Below are 24,355 nucleotides of genomic sequence, written 5' to 3'. Positions count from 1 at the left end.
TACCTGAGCACAGGAGGTTCCTCACCAGGAGTCACCTTGCTCCAGGCCATGGGACACAGAGCAGCAGGAGAGGGTCTGATCCTGTCACAGTTTTGCTGCCACAGGGGTAAAAAAAATAATCACTTTCTAAAAATAGAACTTCAAAGCAACTCAAGCAGTCAGCTCTCCCCTGACCCCCTCTCCAAGCCAGGTTTTATGATGATGCTGAAATGCACAACAGACTTCACTGAATCTCATCCTGGATATAAGTTACAGCTACTCTGACTTTTTCCTGAAGTGTGCTGATACCCACACTCAGAGATTTAATTTCATATAACTTACATGGGTTTTTTTTTCTGCAACTCTGAGATGAAAAGAAATAATCTCTCAGCGCATTTAAAATCCTGGATTTCTGCCAGTTTCCTTAAAACAGCTACAATTTATGCCAATTCAGTCATTTTTAATTACAGATTATTTATTTTTCTGCTCGTATTACTTTTAAAAACACAGTTCAAATAGACACAGTTACAAATTCTCCTTTTTCTAGCCCAAGAGCCATTCTTATTAAGATCCTACAATGATCCACAGACACATTTGCATTTCTTCCTGGTGTTCCAAAGTGCTTTACATAAAAATTGCAAGTAAATTTCATCATTAAACACAGCATTACACTGGGTCCTATATTTAAGTAATGACAGTCTACTTTTTACTACTGAAGGCAGACAGAAATGAACTTTAGCACTGATTTAGTAATTTTAGGGAGAGATGAAATTCTGAGGTTATTTAAGTCCTAATTCTGCATTTTGCCAACAAAATTCTTGCTGCTGCTCAGCACACACGTTGGAGCTCTTTGTAACAGTCTCTCTGAAGAGCCAGAGCTCATTTTCTGATGGAGTGACTACTGTGAACTCTAAGGACGAGTATTTTAAAACCCAAGAACGTATTAAAAGCTGTAATTGCAAGATTTTCTCATTTAAGTCTCAGGGAAGGTTAAAGAAAGAAGAACTCTCTCCATCTGAAAAGCAATTTTCAGGATGAAGTCAGGGGATGTCGTTATTTTTAAGTGAGAAAGGAACAAATATTTGAGGCCAAGTGTTAGAACAAGGTACTTCCAAGAAGGAGACTGCAAATTGGCAGATGGGACCTTGCACTGTTAACTGGTAGCAGTTCAGCACCAGGTTATTAAGTCTTGAATTTTAAAAACTCCTCTATTTGCAGTCTCAGTTCTTGTCTTAGGGAGTTGGTGACCACATCTTGATCCAACTGCTATTTATATTACACTGGTTCAGGAAACCTGTAGGGACACTGACCACACACTGCTGATCTGAGAACAAAACGTTTAAAATAAATTTGGAGAAGGGAGATGACAACACACAACTTCCTAAACTTACTGAATCGTGTTAAAACTTCATGGTAAGTAAAACACATCTGAATTGCATAGAAATGAGACTGTTTCAGCTGTACTTTACTGAATTAAGAAAATGAGAAAATGCTAGGAATTCCTCATGTTATTTTTAACAAGCAAAAGTCAAAGTGCAGGAGGGGGAGGAACACATACCCACGCTAAGGAAGGGAGAGAACAATCCCTAGCACAGAACATCCCACAGCACAGCTACACCTACGGGCCCTGGGCGTCAGTGCCTCAGTCTATTTCCAGATCACTGTCCTCACTGGAACATGCAGAAGGGTTATGTATAGAAGTCAGGAGCAGCAGGTCTTTTTCTGGCAGCAAACCACATTCCTGCAGAAAAGCCTCCAGGTCTACAGCAAAGAAATCTTCCCCGAGCTGGTCAGTGATGCGCACGAAGTTGCCGATGAGCTCCCCGGCCTTGTAGACCAGCAGGGCTGGCAGGGCATTGTTGGTGAAGCGGGTGCTGGCCCCGATGAGGGAACTCTTCACTCGGCAAAATTTCACCGTGGGGTACTCGGCAGCCAGGCAGATCATGCAGCCGTTCAGGGACTCGGCGCCAGGGATATCATCTTCATAAATATGGATCATGATCAGGGTGCTCTTGTGCTCTTTGTCCACCGTGTCCAGAAATGCTTCTCCGCTGGTGATCTCAAAGACCTGCTTGAACTGCTGCCCACTGTACAACTGCTGCCTCATCTCCTCCATCCTCTGCTTCCTGTAGCGCTGCAGGAACTCCTCGTCGTCCTCGTCGTTGTGGATCATGTTGTACTCCTGTAAAGTCATCTAAGAACACACACAGAGATACGTGAAAACCATCTGCACCACGATGTGGGTCACTTATGTAATGAGAATGTAAATCAAGAGGATTAATGTGGGTCACCCATCTGTAATAACAGCAAAGTGCAACCCATGCAAGGCTCAAGCACCCTCTGTATTACACTCCATTCTGAGCTAATTAGAAACCATGTCCAGTGGGAACAGTGATTTCAGCCCTGGGCATTCCAGTTTCCACAAGCTGCACTAATAGCACAAGTGGCTGCTCTGTGCTCCCACTTTAATCCAGGTTAATGGTGCCCATGTGCTTTCACCGAGCTGGGAGCGCTCATTTGGAAACTGTCCCTGACCTAAGAGGAGCTTCTTCCTCATTTAGCTTTCCAGTTAACATGTGGTGGCACCATCCTGTCTTTAGAACTGCAATGAACAGGATTTTATGCATTTCAGTCTGTTCATCTGCATCACTCAAGGTACAGGAGAGCAAAGCCAATCTGCATCACCTGACAGCAGAAACACTGTCTGCTAACTACTAACTTCTCTGACTAACACTCAGGGTTAGTTCACAGCCCAGCTGATTAAAACCACTCTCTACCTCCAATGCCTTCGATCTTTGGAGCTCAAAGTTAAATTCCCAACATCCACTTACTAGATATGGAATCAACGAGGGCTCCTAAGCTCTTGCTTCAGGCAGGGGAGGCAGCATTCATAGGTTTGCTGTACCACTCTCCATACTAATGAAGTTGACTTATTTGATCAACAGACCATGGAAATCTGGGAAAAGGGTTTGGACTTCTTTGGTACTGCAGCTAAACCACTTATTTGTCAACACAGGCAAACGAGAACGTTAGACATTTTAAGTGGCACTTTAATTCCTTTGTGCCATGCTACCTTTCCATTGATTTTTTCCTGAAGCTCCTTTTGCTTCTGCTTATCAGCCTCATCATCTAAGTGAGACCTGCAGGTCATGGACAACTTCTTGATGAGCCGCTCCATCTCCCGGCGCTGCTCCTGCCGCTGCTCCGTCTCCAGCTGCTTAAACCTCCTCCAGTCATTGATGACTCCCTTGGGACCTGAGATTAAATGTGTGGGCATTTCGTATAAAAAGGGTAACACACTTATACTTATCATCATTTAAAATCAAGTAATAATTTATAAATCAGCAGTAAAACAGTGGCCCTGTTGTAAACTTTCCGTAACCATGCAGAACACTGAAATGGAAGAAGTGATTTGCCATTTGCATGTCCTTGAGTTTGTATCTATTTTTTTTTTAGTAAGAAGACTAAAGTTTATCTAACTAGGCTATTCTCATAATTGTCCCACAGATTAGTATCTGTACTCTTGAAATAGAACCACGAGCCCTCAAGGCTTCCCCTATTGTTAACATGGCTTTCATCAGAACAAAAATAATGATTTATTATCAACCAAATTGTACAAATCAGCCTTGTATCAGCTTTCTATCCAAAGCCTGACTGCTTCAGATAAAATACTGAGGTATCTCAGAGGAGAAATCAAACATTACAATCAAGAACCAGTTATTAGAAATAAGGTTAGACAACAGCCAGGAAACGATCACTCTCTGACCCAAATATGCAGAACACCAGGAGCTTCATTTCGAAAAATGAATTTTAGAATAACACATGAAATTTCCAACAAACAAAGCATTTACAGAACAAGTCCACTGACAGGAGCATACCTGTGTTGACAGTGCTAACATCGGTGCCAACATCGCTGCTGAGCTCCACCTCTCCCACACTTTCAGGAATGTTGCTCTCCCCTTCTTTATCTTCCTTCTCGCTGTCCTCATCCTCACCCTCACTACTGCTGTAATAGTACTGGAGCTTCTCACCAAGCAGTTTATCATCTGCAGTAGTCATTATGTCCTAAAAAATAAATTAACAAACCAGAGTTTGCAGCTCTGATCAAACACGCGGCGTGAGATACCACCTTAAATGCATCATGATGATCCTTCACTTCCTCAGGGCAGTTTTTAGCCCCAGAACAGTTCACAGCCCACCATCCAACAGCCTTTGGTGGAGTCAGTCCCTTGGGTTATTTCTTAAGTCACAATTTCAAACTCACTTAAATTAAAACCTGTACAAACAGAACTGCTCTGAAGCTCACTAGTGAAAACACCTGACGTGTGTTCTCACTCATGGAGAATTAATTTTCTAACCGAGATTCAGGAGCCTTGTGAGCCTCCCTGGACAGCTCCACCAGCCTGATTCCCAGTTACTGACATTTAAATGCCCACTATTATTTGTATTATTTTAACAATTATTTACGTGAGCTGAAAAACTACCAATTTAATTAAGCAAATTAAAACGTTCTGACCTGTATTCCTTTGCAGTCCTTCAGAGAGAAGCTTCTATCAAGACCTGGAAGGAGGAATATTAGCCAGATCAGCTGATTTGGGCTCACGCTTCTCTGCAGGGCTCTCCTGCTCGCAGAAGCCAGCCCTGGGCGTGTGTGTGGCACAGACTCCACTCAGCCCGTGGACACAGCAGAGCTGCCGGGAGTTAAACCCAGCTCCAGCCGATCACAGCGGGCAGATGGCCCGGGATTACCAGAGGGCCGGGCCAGGGGCCGGTGACACGCGGGCCCCGAGCGAGCGGCCCCACCGCCCGCCCGGCCCCGAGCATCCCGCCGAGCCCCCGCTCTCCCCGGCCGCCCCGGCCCCGCCAACGCTCCCCCTCCCGCCGCCTCGGGGGCCGCCGCGCGGGGCACGGCGGGAAAGGGCGGGGACGGGACGGGAACGGCCCCGGAACCGCCCCCTGGGAACGGGAACGGCCCTGACGGAACGCCGGGAACGGAACGAACGGCCCCGGGAACGGGAACGCCCCGGCAACGGGAACGGCCGGAACGGGACCGCCTCTGGGAACCGCCGGAAACCGCCCGGACGGGAACGGCCCCGAACGGCCCCGCTGCCCCGCCCGCAATGGGCGGACCCCCCCGTACCGGGAAGCCCCCGGCCCCCAGCCGGACCTCTCGGTCCGCTATCGGGGAACGGCGGACCCCCCCACCCCGGTACCGCTCCCCCCGCCGTCTCCCCGCCGGCTGAAGAAAACAGCCCGGTTAAGGTGGACAAATAATTTTTATTCGTGCATGCAAATACATGTCAATACTGCAAACTTCTTCCATCGAGTCTCTCAAACACCGAACCGGGATGCTCTATCCGTGCCCAGCCAAAGCTACAACCTCTGCACGTCAGTGCTACAGCGACACACGGGCCCCGCCGGGGCCCCCCTACTCTAACACGAAGGGAAACATTACCAGTGGGAATCAAAACCGAAATAAACGGAATAGAATTTACTCCCCCATATATCCCCATTTCATTTTACAGATTTTTTTTTTCTTTAAATTATAGTTTTAAATAGAAGCTGAGAATGCGCCATAAAAATGAGCATTAAATCCATCGTAGCGATGGTGCCTGCTTTATACATGATGGGTGTACACCATCTTTTATTTCATTTACATTTCAATCGAACAATAGATTTGCAAAGAAAATGTCTAATACAGACGTAAAAATATTCACACTAGAGCTTCACAATCGGTTGTACAATTGACAAACAGGCCTCTTTTCCCAAACTTTCCAGCTAAGCAAATTTATAAAATGTAATCAATGCAACAAGAAAAAAAAAATTTTCTTTAAAACTTCCAGGGAAAAGAATACGCAGTAAACAGTATCAATGCGACAGCAGATGCTGCAAGCTAACCACAATACTCTGGAGTGGCTGTACAGTGGGTATGTGCAGTACAAATCAAAGCCACGTGTGTTGTATCACAACTACTGTATAATGTACTTGTTTGCCCAGCTAAGAAAACGCATGCATTCCCATGCCTTGGGTAACGGAGATCTACTCTGGAGAAATCCAGGGGCTATGTGCAAATGACCTTGGCTTTTGGCAGTAAGAAACGCAGCCAGGCTCTGCTTTAGTTCAGCTTTTACAGCAAAGTCTCGAGTGATTAAAAGCTTCCACAAGCATCCGTAAATAACGGGGTGTAGGATTATGTTTGGGCATTGGGCACTTTGATTATTCAGATTTGTTTCATCTCATCGCTGACAGTTTTGGGTTTTTTTTTTCCCCTTGTCCTGCTCCCCTGCCAGCAAAGAGATGCACAGGGATGACTACTGCCAAAGTCAGCTGTTCATTTATACTGGGAAATTGGGTCATTTAAAAAAGCACATTTATTGGGTTCTGCTTGCAGAAGAGGTCCCTCAATGAGAGGGAACTTCCTAATAAAGGGATTAAACTACAACATAAAAATGGACTTTTATATCCTATAGATCATCTGATCATTTCTCATTTTGTTACACTCTCAAATTCAACACCTTCCTTTAATAACAGTCTAATAATGAATGAAAAGTCTGTTCACAAATATGATCAAGGAGCTGCTGGCATACAGTGTTTATGTACAGCAACAGGTACAACTTGACAACTTGTGCTTTAAAAAAGCAAACAAAACCAATGTTTGGAACTATTCTGAGTTTAGATTTGAGTTATTTGAAGCGTTCTTTCCTCAGCTGTTTCTGACCACTGTGCATTATTTTGTACCTCATCCAGCCTAGTACACTATTATACAAGAACAGCATTCAGCTCTTGAGTACAGGAGAAATTAAAATTTCAATTGAGTTATCAAAGCACTAAAACCTTCCAAATTAGACTTCTACAGAGAGCTTAATTAAGAGCTTATTTAACATAATCAACTGTGTACAACTTTTTTTTCCTAAATCAAATGCCAAACTTCAGTGTCCCTGTACTAGACTACCAAGAACCAACGCCAGTTTGCTTTGCAAAGAGTCTAACCTTGCCTTTGAAGGGTCTAGTATACATTCTACAATGCAAAATCTGCATAAACACTAAGATTCATTTCTTGTCACCTGTTTACAGGAACAAAATATCAGTAGCAGGGCAATCACTCTGCTCTAAGTATATGTTAAGAATGTACAGATAATTACTTTCTCACACAAGCATTCTCCCAGCACAAGCATTAGTCTCTATTAAGACCTATGTGGGAAATGAGGCAAACCAAGGAATGAATCCAGGTAGTGAGGCAACACAATTAACTTAGATACTAATAATTCCTGTCTCTCTTGCATGTGAAATCCCTGCTGTACCCCTAATGGGGAAAAAAAAAAATTAAACCAAACCAAACCAACCCAAAATGCTTGTCCAAGCAAAGCAAAAGAGCCAATCTCTCTCCCCGATCTGCTACGGGCCTTCTTTTCTGACAGCACAGGTAAGTCAGGCCAAAACCTAAATGGGCATCACTGCTATTAACACACACAGGGAAGTCACTCCATCTCAGTGTCAGAAAATAAGCCCTTCCACAGCCCAAAGGCACCTGATTTACAACTAACAACATGAATACATACTTGTTTGTAAAGGGTCAAGGGCTGAAACTTCAATATAGAAGAAAGCCACAGCCAGGTGTTCCCACCTGCAGCTTCTTCTCCCTGTCAGGGCACTGGAGGGCATTAGTTTCATGGCAAAAACCACACAGTCACTGTTAAAACAGTAAGACAAAGCTGGCATGCTGTTAAACCCCCAAATAATTCTTTTGTCTGTCCTTCTACAGGTTAAAAAAATCAACTAAAAAACCCTGGCCTCAGTTCAGAACCAGCTTTCCACTTGAAGTGTATGGTCACCCTAGAGAACTGCTCTATCACGGGACCTCCTGCTGCAGACAAAAGTCTAGAGATACATTTGTTCTTAAATATGCCAAGAAGTTGGCAGGAATATGTCAGGCTTATGTCATTTCACTGGACAAACAGGCAAATGTGTGTAAGCAGCTTATCCCAACCCCCTCCAGCAGAGCACAACCAAGTTTTTAAAACTGCAATTTTAAAATTAAAAAGTTAAAGGTAAATACACAATCAATTTATGTAGTATATATTCACCCTCAGATCATGCTGAAGATGTTCTGTGGAGTTCTGGTGCACAGAGGGCTCTTTCCCTGAGGGCAAATAAGGACTTCTCAAACCTTTATATTTTCTCTATTTTTGTAACAAAATAGCAATTTAAAATTTAAAAATCTTTTAAAAAAATTACATCACCTTCAACATGGAAGATCTCACTGTTTAAATATCCATGAAAGAGACATACTTGTTTGCATATCTGTTTTGGAATTACATTGTACAGCAAATAATAGTATCTCAGAAGCATTTCAAAAGTAATATAAATTCGTATTTACAGAATGGTCTTGGTATAAAATATACAACAATCATATTCATGTCTAACATTCTAAGTTAAAGTTAACATCGATAGGAAATAAGTTAAGGTGGCAAAGGTGGTCTGGTTCTTGTATCCATTCACTTCACGTTGGGAGTGGAACGAAGCGTCAGTCTAACCCTACGATGAGGTGGCACTGGCTGGAGAAGGTACAGCAACAGCCAAAGGAAACTAAGAAAAGACTACTGGACTGCTTTTCTACATACATTCCTTGACACTGGAGTATTAAATAGATGTGTAAGATCTTCCATACTGACACCAGAATATCAAAACTAACCCTTGGATTTGCAGGTATATTTACAACATAATCATTTCATGGACAGGTTCGTTAGGAGAGATATCAAACACCAATATTTACTTAGTCTAATCAGTAACCCTCAGGGAAATGCCAACCCCCACCCCCCAGAAGCGTGCACAAAACAGTTATCAAAATCTTACCCGACCACATAGCTGTGATTTTGTAAAATAACAACTCAGACGACCAGTAACATGATCCTCTTTAAGCATTTTGCTAGCAGGAAAAGCCCTTACATGCAGTACACCTGGTGAAAGATCAGCTTGGCTTAAAATATTCCAGTACAATTTTCAGAGTAAACAACTTCACAGAAGTTAATAAAAACATAAAAAAATGTAAAACTTGTCACAAAGAAAAGTAAGAGGACAAACGAGAAGACAGTAACCATCAGGAGGGAGAGTCCTGCTTTAAAAAAAAAAAAAATTGGATTTTTAAGCTTCTCAAAAAAATATGCCCAGGGCTCTAGTTCATGTGTATTTATGAAATCCAATTTTCAGCTGACATGTCTAACATGATTCTCAGTCACCTCTTAACAGGGCATAAATTCATAGTTTTCAGTACTCTGAAGGTCAGATAATGCTATCTTATTGTATTTTCAAGGTCTTTGAAAATAAGTTGCCACTGAATAAGCAAAAATTAAACCTGAATACAAAATTATGATTAACAACATTTAACAAAGGTAATTACAACCGCCTTAAATTCCCAATATTTAGTTTAAATTAAAAACAAAACAGTACAAAAAACAGCAATACCATCTTGTTAGTCAGTGCAAACACTAGATACAGGGTTTTCAAAGGAAAGCCAAGAGCACCTGATACTTTTTGCCAAGTCATCTGGATCCTATAATCTCCAAGTTGAGAACTATTAATGAAAAAAAGAAAAAAAAAATATGAAAAAACCCAAAATCGCTGTTACATTAGTGCATAACCTCTCAAAATCGTTGCAAATTGTTTCACGTATAGCTTGGGGAAATCAATACCTACTACACTAGCTGGAGGACTTAGGCACTTGGTTTACTTCTGATAACTTTACTTGGACAAGTAGCCTGTGTACGTGTATCTACAGCACTAAAGCAGAAATTGGGGGGAGGAATGGAAACCAAAACCTGCAGCAAAGCACTGCACCACAGACCTGCAAATAACAGTGCAAAGCTAATGGTGTGTTAACCCTGTAAAAGCCTCAAGTCCAAATCTCCACCTCTCAGCCTTCAAACAATGCTCCATGCAAAGTTCCACAACTAAGGAAAAAGCAGCTGCAACAAGACACAAGTTCTTCTCTCGTGAAACAAAACAGAGACAAATAAGTTAGTCTTCCTTTCACTAGATGTATCATCGTAGGATCCTGCTAGTTTAAATAACTGAGTTGTTAGTTTTCTACAGAAGCCATTTTCAACAAGAATGGCTCAGATACCGCACCGGATTGCTACAAACTCATAAAAAGCTGCTTTAAGCTTAAGTAAAACAATGTCCAAATTCCATTCATTTGTGGAAAGTGAACGCCTTACCCTAGTAAAGTAAGTTTTTTTTTTCTTCAGAATGCTAATGCGAGAGGGGCTTGAAGTATCAAAGAGTCCACAGGAAATGCATGACCCCAATATTATTTTTTTTAAAAAAAATATACATTATATAATATATATTATATATATAAAAAGCTAGTGTAAATGCTTCCATGGTGTGGTCACAAGCTGGAAAGATGAATGCCTTTCAGCTGTTAACCATCCTGCCATTTGCAACAGGCTTTAAAAAGTCATTTTTATCCTCAGACATAATGTGAGCAGTTTTCAAAATGAGGCTGCCAACACTGACTGATGTGCTGATGGGCAGGCAGCTTGCATTGCTAACAGATGTTGTGATCGGCTGACTGAAGCAAGAAGTTACGGGCAGGATTGTTTTCTGCTCCTCCCTGAGGAGAAAAATAAGTTACACAAATATTAAACAAGTACATGCACAAGTATCCGGAACTGAATTGTGTGCATTAAATAAATACTGACATCGACTCATTTTTAGCAACAGGCTAAAGATCTTACTATGGAACGGTACGCTCGAGGTGTTAATGTAGTCTGCCTCAGTTTCAAAGGCTGCTTTACCCATTAAAGACTACAGAACATAGAAACCTAAAATAGTGTGTTTTAAAATCTACCTCTCCATGGAGATTTGTGCAAACAGTCCGACATTTAACCTTTTTGAAGTTTTTCTTAATTTCTGTTAACTATAAAAATATTTTGCATTTTTTGCTTACTGAATGTGAAAGGTATTTTGAACAGCTGTGACACGTTTCAGTGTGTACAATTACAACGATGCATACAAACAATAGTACCAGCCTGTGACTTTCAGGTTTGTGACCTAATTCTATTTCTGACAGGTTCTTCTCACTTCACCAAGCATACACAATGCAGATGTCTAATCCGAGTCTGAGCAGGTATGTAGTTCATCCTTAAACAATCATGCTTCCACTATTCTGATGCTGCTGTTTGTCTAATACTGGCAGACACTGCTGTTTTGTCTAACACTCACAGAATCACAAGGTCTTCACCTAAACTTTGTCTCTTCTGTTCCATAGATTCTTTCTGGTGCTGCTTGAGCAGATGCCCGTTCTCTACAGTTGTTCCATTGAGCAGCTGATCATCTTGGGAGCTAATCCCCAGCTGTATGTCCAGAATCTCCTACAAGAGAAAAGGAGGAACACCCATCAATTCTGCCCCCATCAGCTTTACATTTTCCTATTATGTTCCACTACATTAAGCTGATGGAAATGGGAGTCTGGTCATAAAACTCCTTATTTTTATGTCATACTATTGGAATGCCTACCACATTTTACTGAAGGAAAAGCCAATTATTCCAAGATGGCTGTGAATGACAAGAGTAGTACAAACTGTGAGCTCATTTTAAATTGAGTAATATTAACTACCAGGTATCTGAGTGAGAAGTACAAGACCCCGAGTGTTAAAAATAAGGCAAATGTTTCATGTCACTACAAGGACTAAAACCAAAAGGCTTTGCTTTCAACAGAAAGACTAATGAAAGGACCCAGCGACACACAGATTTTTGTACTCACTTCTATTTGTTCACCTTGCCCATCAGGTTCGTCTGTATCAAGGGCTGATAGCTCCAATTCAATGTCTCGATCTGGCTTTGTGTCTGCACAGTCTTCAGTATAATCAGACTAAAACAAGAATTGATACATTCTGTAAATATCAAGTTGGGTTTTCACCTGTTTCGCACAACACCGGAGTATTACAGTGAAAAAAGAAGATGCATTTCTAGTACACAACATTTCTACAATACAAACAAGCTAGTTAGACACAACAGAGCTTCAGGCACAGACAACACAGGATACAAGGCTAAATGTAATCACAATAAAGTACCAGAACAGGGAGATAAAATGAACACTGAAGTAGAAATTTCAGTAGAGTCCATTGGCAAAATGTTTAGATCTATAACACACACAAATAGAAAAAAACCTAATGATTGCATGAAAATTATTGTCTTATTCTTCCCATTTTGTAAATGGAAGCAGAAGCACAGCAGGTGCACCTGCCCAATCTCAGGGAAGTACCTGAGTGCAACAACAGTGACTTAACTTGCACAGAACATGCTATAAACATTTGGGAGTGTTAAAACTAAGTTTTAACTCTTAGTTAAAATTCAGGCACTTCTGTATATACACAACCCCTCAAAGATTTGTTCATCCCAATTACCCCTTTCTTTACCTCACCATTCCTCAAATCGATTTCCTTGCTTAAAAGATTTAAGGTAAGACGACTGCCTTCATCGAGAGAATTCCACTTCTGTTGCATGGCCAGGGCATTGGCCTCTCTCTGAAGTAATAAGGAATTGCTTTTGGCCTGTGGAAAGAAAGGGATCAGTTACCAGCCACTACACTAAAACCACGGGTTGTCAAATGGCAAAACAAACCAGCTGACACAAGCACAGTTCCCCTGCTAGATGGGTAACGTGTGTGCCCTTAATGCACTGCATTTATTTTGCTCTGCATTTGCAGACATGCATCAGGCCCGCCACCTTCTCCCCAGAATGGCCTTACTGATGTCAGTGGAACAGCTCACATTAGCAGCCCTAAAGCAGCATACTAAGCATTGCAGGACTAGCTCCTAGTTTAACCCTAACTGATAATTTTGTCATTTGTACTATTTTCTATAGGCTACACTAAGAAAACTTATTTTAAACCACTTTACTAAACAATTTTATTTTAAATTAAAAACCCTCATGGTATATCATCTTGTCTTACCTGCTGCAATTCAATACTCAGTAGATCTCCAGTGCTGGAATGCTTTCTGTGACCAGACAAATCTGTAACTATGAACCTGTCCCTTTAAGAGAAAGAAGGCAAAACTAGGAATTAAAAACAAGTCCTCTAAATCAAGGCCCCATAAACTTCATTAGCCTATCACTGTTAGATTTTTGGGCAGAAACTGTGTGACTAAGACTTCATCTTCACTGGGGCTCCCAATACCTCAAGGCATTGTATGAAGCAAACATCCTTATTTTATATACGGGTAAGATGTGGCAAGAAAACTACTCAGATTTTGACATGACAGCTTGGCAGCACCAATACTTTTATTAGGCCTCTCAAGGGATAATAAAGCACAATTACTGGCAATGTAACTGCATTAAGTATTGAAGACTACACAACTTTTAACCTAGTTTTTCCAAGGCTTTATGCTGGTTAGGTAAAAGGTCTTTTACTTTAAAATTAAGAATGCCTATTAATAGACATTCCAGATTCCCCACACACACAGTGAGGATTTTGAAGAACTGCAAGCTACAGAAAATGCTTTTAAGAGAACACAGAGAGGAGTTTGTACCGTTCTGCATAACGTGCTGATGAAGCAGAATCTGAGCCGTAGGCACTCCATCTTGAGTCAACAGCATTGACATAAGGGACATAATCTGTAAAAAAATCAGGATACCATTCACTATCTTCTCTGTTCTTAAGTGGGGTAGACAGGTATTTTAGCTCTCTGCATCTTCATAGCTGCAGTAAGCACGAGGAGGATGAAATGCTCGTGATGTACATGAACAATGAATTGTTGTCACAAAGCCTGCACTTGTACCTGACACACTGATGGGCTTAGTAGCACTTCCTTGGGAAGCAGTGGCCTGGATGGGATCTGTCGTGTGGTAACCTGTGCGGGATGACCTGGAGATCGCACCCCACTTGGAGATGATGGGTCCGTCGCTGAACGGGATTATCGGATCCTCCTCCTTTGCCCTTCTCTGCGTCTCAAACAAGTGCACTCTCCTTTTAACATCCCCACTGTCCAAATCCTACACATTCAGGGCACAGGAGAAATATGGACTCACTGAGGTTGTTCGGGTTCTTCAGTCAGCCGATAACTTTCCAATTATTGTCGCCTATCTACAAAACTGGGAAAACATATTCCAAACGGGCAAAAACTACTTTAAAGTACTAATAATGGAAGCTACCAACTTAAAAACAAAAAAAAAAAAAGGTTGGTTTAACCAAAGAGAAGACACTTCAGCATGTAAGGATCACCACACCAAGGAGAGAACATGCAGAAAACCCCTACCATCAACACGGCATTGGAATTGGCAATCACATCCTTGGGCTCTGAGTCGATAGCATTTATACAAGAGCCAATAGTGCCACAAGACCACGGTGAATAGTGAGAGAGATGGTCTTCCTCAAATTTAGTTCCACTCAAATCACTGACACTCTCTGAGAACTACAGAAAAGGGAACAAATAAGCAATGAATAATAGAAACAGGGAATTCAGTTTTAAAATGAGAAGAGACATTTACTGCTATTTAATTAAATTATCTCAAAAGTCAATCAAGGAGTTCTAGCTGTATTCAAGACTTGATTTGGGGACAACATAAGCTGTTTTGTCAAATTTTAAACCAGTGCCTCTGGCAGCTGTCAGAGGGCAAGCTTTGCCACACAAATAACTGCCCAGCCTGCCAAGATGAGAGACTGAAATCAGTGCCACTGTGTTAGTGGCAGGTTTCTTTAGGCAAATACCCACACTAATTTAATTGAGAGGAAGCCATGCATTTTCCTTTAATGTGTTAGCAACTGGCAGATAGAAATATGACTGGGAATCCTCCAACCTGAATGAAAAGAACTAAACCCTGATGCATCTTGAATGCACCCATAAGAGACTTCAGGTACCCCTACCTTACATGGTATTTTCTGAATAATCAGTCTTAATACCTCAAATCTCATCAATGAAACTGGTAAACCACAGCTAAGGCTGCTTGGCACAGTGGTTCTCAAAACAGTTTCTTGGATGCATCTAATTTACACAGATAGAAAAAATATCACAAGTTTGCTTTTTTCTCTTCAAAAGCACACTACTGCTATTTCTTGAGTTCCCATTCTTCTTTTCAGGACTTATCCCATAAGTACACAATGTTCTACCAATGCCTTTTGCCACTTGTAAGGGATATGCACTTTCTGGGACTTGACAAGCACTTGCAGCTTGATTCAGGCTACTGATCAAGTCACAAAGCCATTTGGAGTATGAAAGGGAATGTTCTTTTTAATGGAAAGCAACTGTTGTTCCCTACACAAAAACCTGGAGGTTCACAAAGCTAGCTCAATAAAATTACATTTCCTTTAGTGAGGCTGAATTGAGTCACTTCTTGACCTTTTTACTGCAGTCATGTTTAGCATCACCTTAATATCAAATTGAATGGATCATTATTAGATAATACTTTCCTTTTGTTAGAAGATCAATTTCATTTTAGGAACAGAGAGCAGGTGGAAAATCTTTTACTAGAAATATTAAATGGCACCTCTCAGAAACAGGAAGGGAAAATAAAGAAGGCCTTTGGCTTCCCACCTCTGTGCTGAAATCTACACTGAAGAGAGGAGAAGGTGGTGTTGGAGATGGTGTTGCCATGGGAAGGGTTGATGATACCAGAGGGGTTTTCTGTGTGTGGTACTGTGCCCACTGCTCCGGCTTCCGCCTCAGCTGCTCATCGTAACCAGTCTTCAAGTGACCACAAGGCTCCTGGCAAGAACAAACACGGGACTGTATGTCCTACCACACTCTAAGGAGAAGACAAATACTTGCAAGGGACACACTCGGCCCCCCAGATTTCCTTGGGTCTGTAACCCTCCACTGGCATCACTTGGAGAATTTCACAAGAATCCGCAGGAGAGCCCAGCCCATGTGTGGCAACTCAAATCTTCAATATGCAATTAATTCAGGCAACATGCATGGGAATTAAAGAGGCAGAGGAGCTCTGGTCCTAATGCAGATTAGAGTGGTCAGTTTTACAAGCCCATTTTATTAAGGTTAAAAACAAAACAAGAACTTTGTCCAGGTCACTTTGTCTTGATCACCGTAACCCCAAATAAACGGGTCTATGCTAATTATTTACCAACCTCTCAGTAATGACCTTCAGAACCAAAACAATACACACCCTTCCTTCCTGGCTCTCACTTACCCTTGGTAAAGGCACAGTCCTCTGCTCGTTTGGAGGTTGACAAGCCACAGAGTAATACCCATCCAGAGAGTTGTACCTCTCCCGTAATGATGTCTGATAGACAGACGAGTGCATCACATCCATGGGAGGTAAGGAATTGCTCCTAATTATATCATCTCGTGGGTACATCTGTGGGCGCCAGATGCGCCGGCTGTCATAAACTGGAGCATACATTCCAGAGGGGACAGGAGGAACTGGTCCATACGGCTGCGGAGGAGGAGGTTGGTAAGGAGAGTTCAGTCGATCTCGAGGGGGAAATGTACTGTAATGATCGGCATATGGCACGGAAGCAGGTGGGAGGGAGGACTCTGGAACGTTATTGGACCTCACAAAGCGAGGAACACAGGGAGCCACACCAGCTGGTACTGTTGGAGGTGGTGGATAATACCCTTAAAAATTGGAAAAAGGCATATTTAATGCAACCACGAACGACCCAAAGTTTTACACCTTCTAAAACTGTAAACAGTGTTGATAAGCACCTTTAGAGAACGAGGAGTCACACTTTGCAAACCTGTTACTGACCCTACCACACTTCTGTGAAACACAATTTCATGTATGACAACCACATTTGCAGATGCCCCTTCACCACCTGGACCCAGTTTGCAAGGTGGAGTTTATCTGCCATTACATACTGTGGAATAACTATGCCACTGAAAAGACAGGATCTTAAACACCTCTTTATACAGACAGTTAAAATAGTTCTCTCTAAAATAAAAAGCTATATTGCTAAAAAAAAACTATTTCCAAATTCCAAATGTAAAGAACTATTTCACACTTGACTTTCTTTTTCCTTTTGAGAGGACTGAACATCTCTGCCTCTTGAGAGCTTGTGAATGACTTGATGCTGTAACACTTCATTGTTTGCTTAAATACAAACATGCACACTGTAATCTAAAAAGGTAACTGGAATCTTTCAAATACATTTGAGCAAGCACAAAGTAGAAGCAATCTATGCCTCTGGCTTTGAATCGTGCCTGTGGATACCCTCATGGATAGACCATGAGGTGAGCAAATCTAAATAAAAGCAGTTAAACACTAACAAAGGAAAAAGTAGATGAAACACCTTGAGGTTCAAGTTGTTCTGGATGCTGAGGTACAAGTTGCATAACATACAGCACACAAACCACCACCAACACTGGGAGCAAACTGCAGGTCCCTCACATACCCAACAGTGAACAAGATTAACATTCCATTAGGTGAAGATTCAGATATTTAATAAACTAAACTAAAATGAAAAATAAATTGACAAAACCGAGATAAAAGTTATTTCTCAGCATTCAGGCTTTTCCACAGAAAAATTCAGAGCTAATTTTGACTCAGTGCTCATCTCACTCACCTGTCTGTGGGTACTGTGGAACTTCATATGACAGCTGAGTCCTGGGATCTTGGAAATATTGAACATTGTCAGAATGTGGAGGGTAGACGGGAACTCTGGGAACAAACGGGCTGGATTTTGGAGGCACAGAATTCACTTCTGTTCCAATATTAGGAGGACCAGCTGAGGTAGCTGCTGCCTGGCTTACAGGAGTCTTGGGTGGAGAACCGATTTTACTGAAAAGGATTACCAAGAAATCATTAAGCAGATCTTCACTTATTTCTGTCAGCCATCTCTTCGTGCACACTCCTATTTAACATGCAAATTTGGGCCCTGTTACTTCCTCTGCAAATTTGTTTTTCATACCCCAAACTGATGGTGCATCTTAGACTTTCTCCTAAGAAAACTCAGCAGTGGATATAAAAGCTTTGGTGTGTACCCAGAAGTTTACATACCCTTTCTAAGTGTATTCTGGTAAAGACAAAGGCTTTGAAAAGCTGTTCAGAGACTAAGTGCTTCCTCCAGAAGTATCTGACCGGTTTCAAGTGAAACCTCCAAAACTAGAAGGTTTCCAGGAACACAGTGCACCCTTCTTGGTGTCAGGAAATGTCCAATTTTAGGTGTTTTATTTCTACGTAATAACCCAGTAGTAACTAGGGATACCATGCTGAGAACAACTTAATAAGAGATAAAGGGAGAGATTTGCCATTTTGTCCATATTGCACAGGAGTACTCAATAACTGAAACAAGTGATGCTGGCTGTGACCACCTGAACCCACAGAATACCTGCACTGCAGTGCAAGATCTTACACAACTCTGCAGCCAGGCAGCACCAGCAAGGACTGCAAGCCAGGACCAGAATTCAGAATTTGCTGTTTGCCATCCACAGACTCCATGATAATCTGAATGCAAAGTGTTGTGTTTAATCATCTCCATGAAAAAAAAAGTCACCTACTTTTCAGGGAGTGATTCTGTAGGAGACCCAGAAGCATTCTGGCCATTGGCTCCAGTCTTCCCTCCCTTCTTGGTGTTCTCCAGAGCCCTCAGGGAGGTGTCTGCACAGCGAGGGATCAGCTGGGGAACCCCACTTTCCAGATTAGCTATTCCATTAGTACTTGGCACCATCTTCCCTGTTGCTTCTGGGCTTCCTATGACAGAAATGACGTTCCCCGTTGAGGTTGAGACGGTGCTATTTACGCCAACTTTGTTGAGAAGGGGGAATGTTCTCACTGTTGCACTGATTTTTTTGTTCCTCAAGCGGTATCTGTAAACAAACACATGTGCAAACACACAACAGAGATGAGTGCTCATTGTGAACTGTAACATATTTGTAAAACTAACAAAAGGAAGGGACTGAGAAGAAAACGATACCAGAAAAATTACAGACTTATTTTCAACAATTGTAACCCAAAATCATCTCTCCCCTCAAAAGATCCATTCTGCTGTTCTTTGAAAATGCATTTGGGTGAAGACAGCTCTAAGAATGCAGATGTTGCATACTGTTCAATAACTAGTTCATGCCTTAATCAATTAAAATGTAATTTACACTCTCTCTCATAGGTGATATAGCCAATCCATGAGAGACACTCAGCCTAGACTCAGTTTCAGGAAAGGAAATTTTACTTTACATGGGGTAAAATAAAAAATAAAACTGGAATTCGTTTCCATTCCTAATTTCATACAAAGAATTGTCACGTTAGGGATTTACAAATCCTTCCAAATGAATGAATGTATAGAAGAGACTGTTTTCAAATTCTATGGAGATTGCTCGGATTTGAATTAAAAAAAGAAAAAGGAAAAAGTTTCCCACACTCACTTTTCAAGCTCTTCCTGAGAATGAGCAAATGTACAGTTTGTTCCTCTTGGACACCCCCCTTGCTGTCGAAGGTCTCGGCACATACTTGTTTTGTATTTGCTATTTGGTTGTGGCTTTAAAGAAAAAAAACAAACCATAAGACACTCTTCTTACAATCTATCAGACATTCACATAAAAATAGGCTTAAAATACAGAAAATCTATCTCACTACAGCCAGCTCTGCTGCATTCCATACTCACAAATGTTAGGTTCTCAAAATCCCAAAGCAGTAAATAACAGTATCATCAATTATGCCACAGATAAGGTCATAAATATTTCAAATCAACAGTAATTTTTTTAAAGTTGCATCTTTCAGTAAATGTGCTTTAAAACATTTAAAACAATGATCCAGTATAGTTACCTGTGGAGTTTCATGGCCTTTTCTGCTGTAATTCTGAATGAAATCCACCAGCCCATGGACCACAGTCTTGACAGCGACCATCGCATTTTCCAGCTGCTCCCATGTTGGAGAGGCTGCATCTGAAATTATTAAAAGGAGGGTTGTCACTCTGTCAATAACTCCAGTAGTATCACAAATAAGAGGCAACTCTCCTACTGCTTCACAACACCAAGTCCTAGGACAGAACTCAGAGAGCCCCGAAGAAGAGTTTTGTTACGGTAATTAATGGGAATTTTGAAACCAGGCATGGAGGTTATCATCTTAATACTTTATTTTGCTAGATAATGAAAAATACCACAAGGAGAGTTTAAGAAGCTGAATTTGCATACCTGGATTTGGATCTATGTTTGCCAGGAGCTCTAAATGAGGCCTCAGCCTGTTTAAGTTTGCAGGATCCCCCGTGCGCTGCAAGACAATTGTCAATTCTTGTACACTCTTTGCAAAAGATTCTGGAGATTGGAGCTGAAAATAAAGGGAGCATTAGTGTGCTGCATCTTACAGCTGTGAACTACTAATCTTGAAAAGAAATTCACAACTCTGGTTCCTAACTGCAATATATAGTGTCTTCAGATGGCATATAGAGAGGATCAGTGGAGAGAAATTTTATTTCTCAACTCAGAATCTGCCCTATGCAGTTTCATCATAAGACACCAAAAAGGGAATTAAAGGACTTCATAGGAAGAATATGCTACAGTAGGGAAAACTTCAATCCAGTTTTAATTAATATCTGATATGACTAAGGACAAAAAGTTAATTCAAGGAATTGATTTTTATTATAACATTTAATAGTCAAATCTAATCCTACAAAGGCACTAAAATCGCCCCTTTGACAAACCTTGTCAATAATGGATTGCATGTGTGATTTATGTGCCAAGTCTCCATAAAGAAGGGAAGACCATTGTTCTGGTGATATTCGAAGTCCTGCTTCCATGGCAATGTGAACGATCTGGGCATCGTGTTCCCTCCTCAGCGCCTCGTAACTCCGGAACTCCTCCTTCAGCTGCATCAGAGAAGAATCTTCATCCCTTTTAGTGACCTAATAAGTAGGAACAGTTAAAAGATCCCTCCTTTAACAATTGACTTTTCACTCTGCACTATTTTAATGTGCAGAAAGCGAATTTACAGAACATTTTACAGGTGACAGACACTAATCCTAGGCTGGGTTCTCTGGAGCTGCACTAGTTCACAGTAACAAACTCCAAATCCTGCTGTTTTACCTTAAAGCATGATGCTCTATACAGTAGCTGCACAACATGACCAATGCTCGTTTTGGAGGCCTGAGGAAATCTTGGTTCCAGCCTTTGCACAACAAAAAGGACCAGAACTTTTCTTGAGAGTGCAGAGCCATCTTCCAGTGCCAGTAAGACAAGTTTCAGTGCCTCCTCTTGCATAGCTTTAACACACAAAAAGGAGAGAAAGTTAAATATATTCCAGAAAACAGCAACACTATCATATATGAACAGATTAGCAGGAGCAACTGAATCATCTTGAACGGAATCCCTTATTACTTTTTATTTCACTAATCATAAGAAAAAAAGCTTTGGAAACTTTTAAAGAACATTGCTAGTTTAGAAGTAGTATTTAGAAGCACTCTAAGCACAGTAACTTAAGAGCTAAGACTAATTTTCAGTAATGAACACATCAGTAATGTAGCTTTTATACTTTTCTCCACTGTGCAGTCTTGCAGCCTTTTCCACTCATCAGTGCTACACCATGAAATTGTATAAACTAAATATGGGAACAGTACTGGAATGCTATCATCAGTTACTGGAATCAAGAGAGGACAACTTCCAGGTTAAAGAAAACTTCATTCTTGTTTCTGTGCTTGCTTCAGTAGTGTTCTTAACTATGAATTTGCACTTTCTATCAGAGATATGTGATAATTAGAAATTTTAAGAGTATGCTGCAACTAAGATTGTACATCTTCAGCTGAAGAAATTTCAAAAAAAAATTTTTGTTAAGTAAAGGGACAGCTAAGTACAGTCTGCTGCAGATCTTCAGGGACCTTACCTGGTCCTAGAAACTGGCACCCTCGTGCCCTGACAGCAGCCCAGAGATTGGCAGAAAGCTGCTGAGGATTTTGGTGCTGCAGGATGAGTTCTGTGACAGTTCTCTCCCCCAGGGACCGAGCTGCCCTCATGGCTCTGACCCGGCCCTCCTCCTCCACCAGCTGACAGTTCACCAGTGTCACAAGTTTCCTCTGCATTGGACGGCTCAGTGCACTCTGGTTCAAGCTTGCAACACCTTCAGGAAAAGGGAGAAAAGGCCAACTATTGCTTCTGATCAAACTCTTCTCAATAACACAAACAAAAATGTCTGACAGTGGATTTCTTTCTCTAGGACTTGGATACTAGTCACAGGCACCTTCCCTTCTCTTGGGCAACTCTGTGTAACTCATTATCAAAAAGAATTTTAATTAAAATCTTAAACTGACATCAAAGCTACCCTTTGGGTAAAGTTCAGTTTTAGTACAAAGTTAGCCCCAAGGCAATATTATTAAATAAAATAGAGTATTTTGTAAACTTAAAATAAAAAAACCACAAACAAGTGTCACAAGTGTGAATGAGCTTTCAAAGCCATAAGGGAAATTTTATTACGAAAATAAGAGGATTATCTCACTGACACTTACAATCAGTGCTGAAAACACAATGCTATTAAAAGTAAGGTACATCAAAATTCCACTGTCAGGAGAGACTCACCTTTTCCTCCACTTAATGGCTTCAAGTAGAGTGCCAAATCCTCAACACATTTCTTTGCTACTTCATAATGTTTGTTCTCTCCTACATTGCTCAACTTTACTGTCTGATGATCAGGTACCTAAAAAATATGCAAGGGGAGGAGGGGGAGAAGAGTGACATCCACCTGGGTGAGCTGTGTGATGTGCCTCCAAAGGTGCCACACTAATTACATAACACTGCAGGTGAGCACTGCCCGGAGCAGGGACACAGCTCCCAGCCAGGCACCCACCGGGGCAGGAGCAGCAACTAAAAACACTCAACATGAGGATGGGGGGGATCAAAGACGTGTTTTGTTAGCACTCAACACGTTAGAAACAGAAATAGGATAGAAAACAATAAGGTCTAATGAAAAGGCACTCAAAAGATGAACAAGACAAGGTCTGAGAGGATGATCAGTGTACCAGATCAGCATGATTTGCTACAGACACACGAGGGAAGTCACAAGACAAAAATCAACTGGCGTGAAAATAATAAAGCAAAGTTAAAAAAAAACAATTTAAGCATCATTTGGGCACGCTGAAATCTTCTGAAAGAAGAACCAGGAAGCCTAACTTGGTGGAAAAAACTCAGACTAGAGTAACAAGGTCAGATAAGGAAAACAGAGGGAGTGTTAGTCATAATACATTAATTGTCTGGAAGGCATTGCAAGAAGTTAGGAGACCAAGAAAATAAATATTGTAAGATCAAGGCAGTGATCTGACACAAAAAAAAATGAAAGGAACACGTGAACTTGAGAAACAAAACCACTTTGACACAGTGTTATTACCAATAGCTGTGTCAAGGCATGTGATAGGGCATTAAAAAGCAAAGTAAAAAGCATCCGAGGTGCTGGAGTGAGAGCAACATGAAAAAGCACATGAATCAGCACAAGGGGAACAGACTTATTTAGTCTCCATAAAGCGCAGTACTGATTATATAATCACTGTTTTGCCACCGCTACGAGACAGCACAGGGAACATTCCTGGCCTGATTAGCCAGTGTCTGCAAACGCCACTGAAAAGCCCCATCATCAGGCATATTTTAAAAAAATTACACACACACACTGCTGGAACCTGGTTAAACAGCCACTTTCCAACGTGTGACATGTAGAAAGGACATTTCTTGCAGGACTACGATGACCGAGTGCAATCTGCAGGTTCACTCTTCTTATGACAAGTGGGACACAAAACTGTCTGTTTCCCAATGGGGATTTTCCTCCAGCCACAGTTCAAGAGCCCTTTTAAATCAGAATTCAGGTTACAACTAGAACCTGTTTTCATTTTATGAGAAGACAGTCCTGAAAACGGTGTGGTTGCTTTTAGAGCACGTATGGCCTTCTAAATATTGCCAAGCTAAGCCTTACCGATTTTTGGGCTAAAACGAGGGGGAACAGATGACAGCACGTATTGCAACTGGCACACGAATGGTAACAACACAAAGTGGCAACACAAAGAGCTGCTTAAGCCCTACCTGGGCTCCAACCAGCTGGAGGAGTGCAAAGTTGACAGGAAGCACGTCGATGTCGGTGTTGATGGCGGTCTGGTCGAAAGGACATGCCTTGCGATGGAGCTTGTTCAGGCAGGTCTTACACACGGTGTGAGAGCAGCCTAAGCTGATGGGTTTGTGCACATTCTCATCAAACTCGTTGTAGCAGATTGGGCAGGACAGAAATTCTGTCCACTGAGCTGCCTGCACAGGCATTGTGGAAGCTGGACACTTGTTTAGCAGGCTAGCAGACCATTATTTCACTGTACTATGTTTTGGCAGCTGTAAGTGAATAACAGAGTATTTAAAACATGCTTTCTGGCAATTTAGAATGATTTTTAATTAAAAAAAATAGCCCACAATTTCAGTGTTACACAGAATAAAACCAAATCCTTATGCTGAAGTACTCAAAAACCCCAACT

The 24,355-nt window shown here is 41.4% G+C and overlaps 2 protein-coding genes and 1 non-coding gene across 4 annotated transcripts; all 3 read right to left on the bottom strand.

Moving 5' to 3' along the window:
- Positions 1-436: 436 nt before the first annotated feature.
- On the bottom strand, positions 437-4,626 carry PDCL (phosducin like). Its single transcript, XM_029960491.1, has 4 exons — positions 4,496-4,626; positions 3,858-4,044; positions 3,053-3,234; positions 437-2,173 (listed from the first exon to the last, which is right to left on the bottom strand). Exons 2-4 carry the CDS (start codon positions 4,036-4,038, stop codon positions 1,622-1,624), a joined length of 915 nt encoding a protein of 304 aa, XP_029816351.1. The 5' UTR covers positions 4,039-4,044; positions 4,496-4,626; the 3' UTR covers positions 437-1,621.
- Positions 4,627-5,236: 610 nt separating this feature from the next.
- RC3H2 (ring finger and CCCH-type domains 2) lies at positions 5,237-24,355 on the bottom strand. 2 transcript variants are annotated; one of them, XM_008931722.3, is made up of 20 exons: positions 23,919-24,355; positions 22,431-22,548; positions 21,742-21,975; positions 20,949-21,124; positions 20,567-20,767; positions 20,061-20,193; positions 19,693-19,811; positions 19,293-19,405; positions 18,432-18,740; positions 17,498-17,712; positions 16,123-16,550; positions 15,513-15,683; positions 14,238-14,393; positions 13,761-13,974; positions 13,512-13,596; positions 12,935-13,016; positions 12,399-12,533; positions 11,744-11,851; positions 11,203-11,351; positions 5,237-10,591 (listed from the first exon to the last, which is right to left on the bottom strand). In XM_008931722.3, the coding sequence occupies exons 1-20, from the start codon at positions 24,147-24,149 to the stop codon at positions 10,393-10,395; spliced, it is 3,576 nt and encodes a 1,191-aa protein (XP_008929970.1). In that variant the 5' UTR covers positions 24,150-24,355; the 3' UTR covers positions 5,237-10,392. The 2 variants fall into 2 exon arrangements, with proteins under 2 accessions (XP_008929970.1, XP_017929642.1); XM_018074153.1 differs by having other exon boundaries at positions 10,458-10,591; positions 11,222-11,351; positions 23,919-24,354.
- On the bottom strand, positions 20,282-20,397 carry LOC112841137. The gene has a single exon (XR_003212768.1). It is a non-coding gene; the product is annotated as a small nucleolar RNA SNORD90 (small nucleolar RNA).

Source organism: Manacus vitellinus, unplaced genomic scaffold, assembly GCF_001715985.3.
Source record: "Manacus vitellinus isolate BGI_N305 unplaced genomic scaffold, ASM171598v3 scaffold_27_pilon, whole genome shotgun sequence".
NCBI classification, from domain to species: Eukaryota; Metazoa; Chordata; class Aves; order Passeriformes; family Pipridae; genus Manacus; species Manacus vitellinus.
This window is presented reverse-complemented; position numbering and strand designations above follow the sequence as displayed.

Bases quoted from the DNA above. Each gene is read 5' to 3' on its own strand.
- PDCL (XM_029960491.1), bottom strand. From the start codon at position 4,038: ATGACTACTGCAGATGATAAACTGCTTGGTGAGAAGCTCCAGTACTAT. The intron at 3,235-3,857 runs GTATGCTCCTGT...ATTTAATCTCAG, and splicing joins TGTTAGCACTGTCAACACAG to GTCCCAAGGGAGTCATCAAT. The intron at 2,174-3,052 runs GTAGCATGGCAC...GTGTGTTCTTAG, and splicing joins AGGAAAAAATCAATGGAAAG to ATGACTTTACAGGAGTACAA.
- RC3H2 (XM_008931722.3), bottom strand. From the start codon at position 24,149: ATGCCTGTGCAGGCAGCTCAGTGGACAGAATTTCTGTCCTGCCCAATC. The intron at 17,713-18,431 runs GTAGGTGACTTT...AATCCTTTTCAG, and splicing joins ACAGAATCACTCCCTGAAAA to TAAAATCGGTTCTCCACCCA. The intron at 13,017-13,511 runs GTACAAACTCCT...TTTCTCTTAAAG, and splicing joins TCAGCACGTTATGCAGAACG to GGACAGGTTCATAGTTACAG.